The sequence below is a fragment of the Trichinella spiralis genome, assembly GCF_000181795.1.
Source record: "Trichinella spiralis strain ISS 195 chromosome Unknown Scfld4, whole genome shotgun sequence".
Lineage (NCBI taxonomy): Eukaryota > Metazoa > Nematoda > Enoplea > Trichinellida > Trichinellidae > Trichinella > Trichinella spiralis.
In genome coordinates this window covers 4,902,718-4,910,990 of record NW_003526943.1, presented here as the reverse complement: position 1 = coordinate 4,910,990, position 8,273 = coordinate 4,902,718, and the positions used below count along the sequence as shown (strand labels likewise).

Genomic DNA, 8,273 nt, shown 5'->3' with positions numbered 1-8,273 from the left:
GAATGAAAGCCATACGAAAAAAGATTGACGGTCCAATAAAATAGCGTGTCAAAGATTAATAAGTGAACAGTGGACCCGAGTAAGAACACCCCACTGCTCACACTGTTGATTCTTAATAGAGTGTTGTGCAAACGTTAATTCGACGAGTGGTATCCAGGAGACACTATCGTTTATGACTTAAAAAAGCGTTCTCGATAAGAAGCAATGCTGGGGTTTTTTTAATATACGGTGAATACACTAGTAAATAGGGGTACGTTGGGAGCAGCTTTTTTGAGGCGTTAATGTGCATAAACGCCCAGAGCCCAATTTAATGCCACCTTCGAAAGTAATAGTTTTTGTATTATATTTTTATTGGGTTGCTTTTCTGTCTATTCTTTTTTCGTCGTTTCTACTTTGTCAGTGTCGTTTTCCCGGTTGTTTATTGCTATTTTTGGCTGTTCTTTACTGTTTGTTAATGTTGCTGAGCACTGAAAAATAAAATTTGCTATTTTACTTTTTTGTTGTTTCTGATGAGTTATTATTATCACATTTCATTTAACTTCATTTTGATGCGATAAAATATGGAATAAGGAAAAAAATTAATTTGAATGAAATACTTATCACTAAAAAATGTAAATTCAAAGCAAACAATATATTTAAAAACCTTCATAAATTCTGATAAAAATAATTTTGAGAAAATTTGGAAAAAATGAAAAGTTGCACTAATGCTACTAAAGTTAGGTAATCGTAAATGGAAATATTTGGGGCAATAAAGTAAAAAATGTAACAGTTAAAGCAATGAAATTTAAATCAATGAACGAAGAATTAGATAACAACAACCAATCTGACACTCTCTAAATATCCAATGAAAAAACGGCTTGCAACAACCAATAAGAAAGCGCAGTGAAAATTTTTTTCGAAATCTAGCAAACCAGTTATAATGAAAATTACATTTACACGGGCTTACTGTTGTGATATGTGTATTTTAACAAAAATTGATGCAATGAAAAAACAATCTAATATGTTCAATATATTATTGTAGTTTGTTCTTGATTATCTTCAAATTATTACCGTAATTTTAATCTAAAAAAATTGATTCATTCATATTGTCACTGTTACAAAATGGAAGCAAAACAGTTATTACTCGAAAAAACTAAACTTACTGAAGAATTTGACGATATTAACATCTCTGTTACTAAACTCTTAACTGATATGGTGCGTATTGATTAATTGTGAAAAAAAATTGTTTTTTTTTGTTTTTAATTGTTTTTTTATTGCATCCAATTCTATTCTACTATTTTGACAGTATTGCAATATGAATAATATATAATGTAGATTATATGTGAAATTATTCATTTTACTTTGTCATTGCTATTGCTTGCGAAAGAATAAGTGCAGTTTGTTTTTTTTTGCAATATTGCAGTATTATATGTGCACATTTTATATTTTCAGGGAAATGCGAGCGAAATAAAATCAATAGCGGATAAATGTTTAAAAGCAACAAAGAATGAATTCTCAAAACAAGTGGAAACTTTTACAAGTACGTTTTACGAACGTTAATTTTTTTTAGATGTGTTGAAATTAACGCATAGTTTTTCATTTTGTTATTTTTATCATACAGTTTACGAAAATTCTACGTTATCTTTGCACGAATCAGTAAAAGCTTTAATGGCCGAATGTGAGCAACTAAATGAAGATCTGAAAACAAAGGAGAACGCATCAGAAAATATGAAACAAAAAATTGAAGAAGCTCAAAAATCAATTGCCGGTTTGGATTGTTTTTTCAATGAAACAGTTTATTCGTTATCAGTTGAATTTGATTGTACCTATAGACCAGGCCTAACTATGTGAAATAGTTGTAAATATGTAACACTTTGTAAAAATTTATAATGTTAAAGATAAATTTATAAAGGATTAGTTTCATTTTTTTATTAATTACTGTTTTTTATTGAAATTGAAAAAAAAAGTTTCTCTGTTCACTCGATGCCATTCATTTCAGAGATCGACAACGAATTGCACCAGTACATTAAGTTGCGTCAGAAACGAAAATATGACAGTGATGGGGTACCGGAAAATTCGGAGACAGAGCTTGAAAAGCTTAAGTATGACCGAAAGTGTGTTTTGTTTGCTGTTTTAATTATGAGGTTTGTCTGTATTCAGAAAGAAGAATGAAATATTGCATCTTTTAAGTGGCATGCAGATTTTTGAATTTGAAGACAAATATGAAGGAGGTATTGTTTGTACAGTACTTGGCAAATGTTACATTGTTGCACTTTATATAACGACACTTTTTGTCAGTTTTAATAGGCAGGTACAATGAACGCATGAAATGCTTCGACTGCCCAAAGCAACAAGACCCCAAACTGAGCACAACCAATTTGTTATGGGACAATATTCGAGAATTTTATTCACAAGGTGATTGAATTGATCACGTGCTGGTGACTTTTTGCTTTACAATTTGTAAAACACAACAACAATTTTTGTCAGTCACAAAAAGATTTATCGCCCGCGTGCTGCATGTTGTTGCATTAGCTGGTAAATTTTAAATCATTTTTTTTCATATACTGTACATATGTGCTTCTCAGTTTTTGCAACATCCACTTTGAAATATTTACGCGTTTGAAATGTTCTTAACGATGCAAAAATTTGTTATTGCTTGTTTTGTATGTTTCTTTGCAAATGATACATGACGTTTTCATAATATGCGATGAGTTTATGCTTTAGCAATAATTTTTCATTTATTGTTAAATTTCTCACGTCTTTGTTTAATTGTTGTTGCGTGTGACAAATAATTAATTTACTGTTGGTAAATTGTTTCGTCGATAATTTGTTTATGAATATCATTTTGAAATCAATGAAAATGTTTATTATTTGAAAAAAAAATTGTTGACAATTTTATGAACAACGAAACAAACAGTTGCTATTCAATAGAAAATGTGGTATTATTTATTTGATCATTAAAACATTTGTTGAAAATTCAAATACCACTAAAAAATGTGGCAGATTTGTTTTGTGGAGGAAAATTTAATTTTTGCTTGGTTTATTAGATTAAAATTATGATACAATTACTACAGGCGGAATGGCCGAGTGGTCTAAGGCGCTGCGTTTAGGCCGCAGTCTACTCCGGTAGGCGTGGGTTCGAATCCCACTTCCGTCAGGCTTTTTAAAACGTGCTTACTTCAATTATTCAATGAAATTTTTCGTTAATTTCTGCTTCAATATTGTGTATTTTTACTGCAAAATGCGTGAATGAAGAAATGCATGAAAAATGAATGCTTTTCCACCATTTGAAATGTTAGAATTGTGTTGTACAGTGTTTACTTCATATTTGTTATAATAAATTGCATACTAATTATAATAAAGATTGGAAACTTATACGTATATGCTTCTATTCTATAAACAGTAACTATTATTCACAGAATATACTGGAATTTAAATAATAATGATTATGCAAGTAAACCGTTGTTGAAAAATGTGACTTTTCCACAGTTCAAAGCTGTACAATCGAACAACTTTTTTCTTTCATTTTTGAAATTATAATTATTGACAACTATAAACTTGAACTTAAAGTGATGTACAATACATGTTTGAAATGCATGTATGCGCAAGAAACGATCTCAAAGTTGTTTAATCGGCTATTACACACGTGTGAAACAGATGTGCATAGTTCACAAACATACTGATTGCACTGTTGTTGTGTTAGTTCAGTAGAATTTGATAAGGAAGAAAATGAAAACAATAAATACGGGTCAAGCAGATTCAAAGAATGATTGATGAATGCACTGATATTAGAAAAATGTTCACATCCGTATAAAATTTTCATTGGTTATTTTTTTATTAGTTGAAAATGCTCTTCGTATGATTCGCTAACGTGAGAGCGTTTTTTATTGGTCTGAATAACTAAGATATATAAAGTCAGTGAAGTTGATCTTAAAAAAGTTCACAAGGCAATGTTTACGAATATCAGTATCAGCATATTGAATTTTATTTCATACTGACTGATTAAACTGTTCTTCTTTCCAGAAAGGAAATTATCTGTGCGCTCAACTCACACAATTTCGAGTTATCTATCCCTGATACAGTTAATGTGAGTTGTGCTATAATTTGTGAAACCATTTCCATAGCATATATAAAAGGAAAATTTTATACTAGTCTAGCTTTACCAGCCTAACATTAGTGGAAACATGTTTCAACAATCAGTTTACACAAATTCGGCGAGTCGTATTATTCTTTCGTGTTCATTTCGATCTGATTATACAATTTTCAAGGTTAAATTTCAAGAATACTGTCAAAGGCTACTGCAGTCGAAATATAGCAATAACAGCATGCAGTGAATCAATGGAAAATTATAAAAAATACTTGATTTTCTTTCGTAATAACATAAATAATAATAAAAATGTCATTGGTTAATGTACAGTTTAAAGTTTAAATAAATTTAAACATAAATGACTTTAAAAAGAACTTTAAAATATTCGAAGGTAAAAAATTGTAAACTTTACTCCGTGTGGCGTTGAAATTTCAGTTTCATAATAAGGCAGTTTGATCCGAGAGAAAATTATGCAAATATCGTCCTATCAAAATGGCTCGGAATTGGATAAAACAAAAAATTGAAGGACCTCAAGGGGATGAAAAGTTTTCCGATCAGTACTCCAAATTGATATTGTTTGCGGACAATTTGAAAGAGATGATCGAACTGGTAAAATGTGTTGTGCAAAATTCAAAAAAGCATCGTAAAAATCCGCACATGCTACCATCGCTGACAGACGATGAAATTTTCAAACTTTCGAAATCGTTGAAACAACTGTCCTCAACAATGAAACATGATGGTGCAAAAAATGGTGTCGATAAAGCCCACGAGATGTTTGCCGAATTGTCCGAGCAAAATCTGAATTATTTGAAGCAAGTTTCCATCAAGGCGTAAGCTTTTTCAATTTATCATATTTTTTCTTGCTTTTTCATCCTCTTCTTCCACCCCCACTTTTGTGTAGAATTGTCAAAATGGAAAACTATTTTGATGATCATCTGCCTCTGATCAAAAACGTCAAAACAAAGGTCGACGTGCTGTTCAGCAGTTACAACAGGGAGAATGACAAATACGAAGCGCTGAAGTTGAAATTCGAACAAGCGACTGAAGGCGGAAAACTGGTGAAAGCGGATGCCAAAATGAAAGAAGTCGAACGACGGCTCAAGCAAGTGAAGGAAACTTACCACAAAGAACTGCAAAAAAGTTATGAACTGCTGGACAATTTTTCAAACTATGAAAATGAAGTGATGGAGGCACTTCGGATGCTCATCAAATACAGGCTAGAGTTCCACGAGAATGCCTTGAAAATTTTTAAACAACAGTAACTCAATCATAATTATCCATTGTACTTAATTTTTTTTAATTTACTGTGATGCTTAAGTGTTTTTTCAGTTTTAACTGATAAATGATAAATGTATTAATCGGTTGTTGTTAACATTCAAATAAAATTATAATATGTTATGTCCGTGTTTAAAAAATTATTCTTTGTTCAATATTCAACAACAACAACAACAACAATTTGCTTATTCAAAATCACCAAAATTCAAAATTCATCAAAATATTTAATACATTCCTTGCGTTCTTTATACTAAACCCATACTGTTTTCGAAAAATAAACTGATAAATATTTAATCAAACATATTTCATTGGATACGTGCTGTGTTTGGGAAACTTGTATATTTCATAATACTCTTCCGGCCACCAGTCTGGTGAAGGCTTAAACAACTGCGGCTTATCAAATTGCATTTCTTCCGGAGTAGAAATGCCAAGTTCGTTCAAAACTGGTCGAAGCTGAAAAATCAAATTGTAAATAAAAAATATACGTATCAGCAACTTAATGAAAAATGCAAAGAAAACGGTTAGAAAACATAATTTATACGATCTATTGATCAAAAAGTAATACCACAAAATAAACTATCTGCAGTTATGCATGTATGTTTTTGACATTTTTCAATAATCTTCCAAATTACGCAAAAATATTATTTCATTTTTCAATATTCATTAAAATTTGTCATACTTTAGGAAAAAGAAAATTTTTTTATACAGAATACAACAATTTCAAACTGCATAAAATCTATCTGCATCGTCAAACATTATCTAATAACTTGAATAATATTAAAGCATAGTTCTAAAACGTATTACAACGAACTAATTTATAATTAACAGAAATAATTACTGAAATCAACTGAATTTCACATGGTAATCATTTATTTCTAAATCTTACTTCAAAATCAGCAAAACACTTTAATTACAAAACATGCAATTTTCATCAAAATCAAAAAAAAAATTAACATCAAATTTTAATAATAAAATCACTTAATTTATATTTCTTCTGTCAAATACTGCATAAGCATATGTTCTTCTTATTGCGAATTCTTACCTCCTGTATAATGTACGGGTATATTTTGGAAGCATGCCGACCGCATTTCAATTTTATCGCTTCCAAAAACCTTACAGCTAAGGCATAATCATTCACACGACGACAAGCACGAAGCGCTGCCGCTGCTACGGTAGGCTCTGGCACAATATCATGGCAGTGAAGCTCATACAGTCCTAAATAAAGCGACATTTGAAAATAGCTTTTGCAATAATTTCATATCACCAACCTTGACCGACGTGAATGCACTTTCATTAACATATTAAAATTAATAATCAACTTATCACAAAACCATAAATTTACAAATTGCCAACGGCCACTGTAAAATAATATCACTATCATTTTATCGTTAAACAAACAAAAAAATATTTTACGAATAAAATTACTTAATTCTAACATTTTACAAATTTTACATATTTGAGTAGAAATCTTCATAAAAATTTAAAAAGTGCTTAAATTCAAACCAAATTTCCTTAGTATTAATTAAACTTCAACTTTAGTGCTAACTTTCACTAAAATTGATCACAGATGCTATAGAAAAAATGTAGTTTTAAAACAAAAAACAGTTGTCATTTTACTAAATACAACAAATAAAACTGAAAACTAGTAAACGTTTTTACGTAGGAAAAAAATAATACACATATCAGTTAAACAGATAAAACATAATATAAGATTTTTATCATTAATAGGATTAAATCGGACTCGTTTTGCCTAAATTTATCTCCAATAACAAAAACATTAGATTGCAGATCAAAAAAGCAGATCAATGCTTAAAAAAGTGAAACATACCTTTGCGAACAAGCCATCCATCGATATCTGGTTGATTGAAAAAATCGATAAATCTTTTATCAAACTGTTCAGGTGTTTCTTCAGCAGTATGGCTAGAGAATTTACGCCAGGATGACAAAAGTTGCGTACGTGACAAAACGCTGGAAATTTGCTTAACGCAATCTGTGACTGGTAGACGGAACATGACTATACCTTAAAAAATGCCAAAAATTACAAAACAAAAATATGCTGTAAAATTTCAATAAGAATCAATGCACTCAGAAAAACTATATGTAAAGACATGGGATAATAAATAATACTCAAGTACAAATTACACAACATCCTAAAAACAACCTTCATTTTTTAAAATTATTATAACCATTAATTTTATTTGTTAATTTTATTTTTCAAAAAAAATTTTATTTTAAAAATTCATCAAAAACAAAATAATCAGATAATTTTTTGGCAAATATTGATAAACAGCAAACGAATGAAATGCTTTTTATTTACTAAAACAGAACTCGATTTAAATATTTTTTCTTTATTAATGTTTCATCGATTTTGTAGGATTAAAGAAGACTGTAGATTGAAAAAACTTACCGTATACCAAAAAAGTTAGTATTAAGAGGAACGAACGGAATTGTATTTTTAGTTTAAAAGGCGTTTTTTGGTGTTCTTTTTGTTTATGTTTCAATAGTTATTGCACATTTTTTAATTTAAGAAAGCATTTAAATCATCGAATTAAAAAATGTTTCACTTTTTATATTATAACAATTCTAATAACACTATACAATGTACAGTTGCATTTACTGTTGTACAATATTTATGTTACATCGATATTGTTTAAGCAGTTCAGAGCAATTTGTTATCATGTGTTCCCCAGAACCTGGTAACTATAGCACATGCGTTGAAGAGCCGTTGCTGATTTTCACGTAAAAACAGCAAAATTATTTTTAAATTTTGTACATGACATTGTACTCAATTTTTCAAAAAATAGGTTGCTTACTTATCTACAAATCATACGTTGAAAACTGTTGACAAATTCGACACACCATTAATCACCTTAAACACTAATACCCTACCTACTGCAACACAATATATGCAAATTTCTCTTTATCAATGATA

The 8,273-nt window shown here is 29.8% G+C and overlaps 2 protein-coding genes and 1 non-coding gene across 3 annotated transcripts; all 3 read left to right on the top strand.

Moving 5' to 3' along the window:
* The first annotated feature begins 1,101 nt into the window (after nucleotides 1–1,101).
* Tsp_01225 (hypothetical protein) lies at nucleotides 1,102–4,313 on the top strand. Its single transcript, XM_003376983.1, has 6 exons — nucleotides 1,102–1,194; nucleotides 1,432–1,519; nucleotides 1,601–1,747; nucleotides 1,979–2,123; nucleotides 4,003–4,066; nucleotides 4,137–4,313. Exons 1-6 carry the CDS (start codon nucleotides 1,102–1,104, stop codon nucleotides 4,311–4,313), a joined length of 714 nt encoding a protein of 237 aa, XP_003377031.1.
* On the top strand, nucleotides 3,053–3,136 carry Tsp_01226. The gene has a single exon. It is a non-coding gene; the product is annotated as a tRNA-Leu (tRNA).
* A 245-nt stretch (nucleotides 4,314–4,558) lies between the features above and the next one.
* Nucleotides 4,559–5,328, top strand: Tsp_01227 (conserved hypothetical protein). The gene is made up of 2 exons (XM_003376982.1): nucleotides 4,559–4,896; nucleotides 4,968–5,328. The coding sequence occupies exons 1-2, from the start codon at nucleotides 4,559–4,561 to the stop codon at nucleotides 5,326–5,328; spliced, it is 699 nt and encodes a 232-aa protein (XP_003377030.1).
* The last annotated feature ends 2,945 nt before the right edge of the window (nucleotides 5,329–8,273 follow it).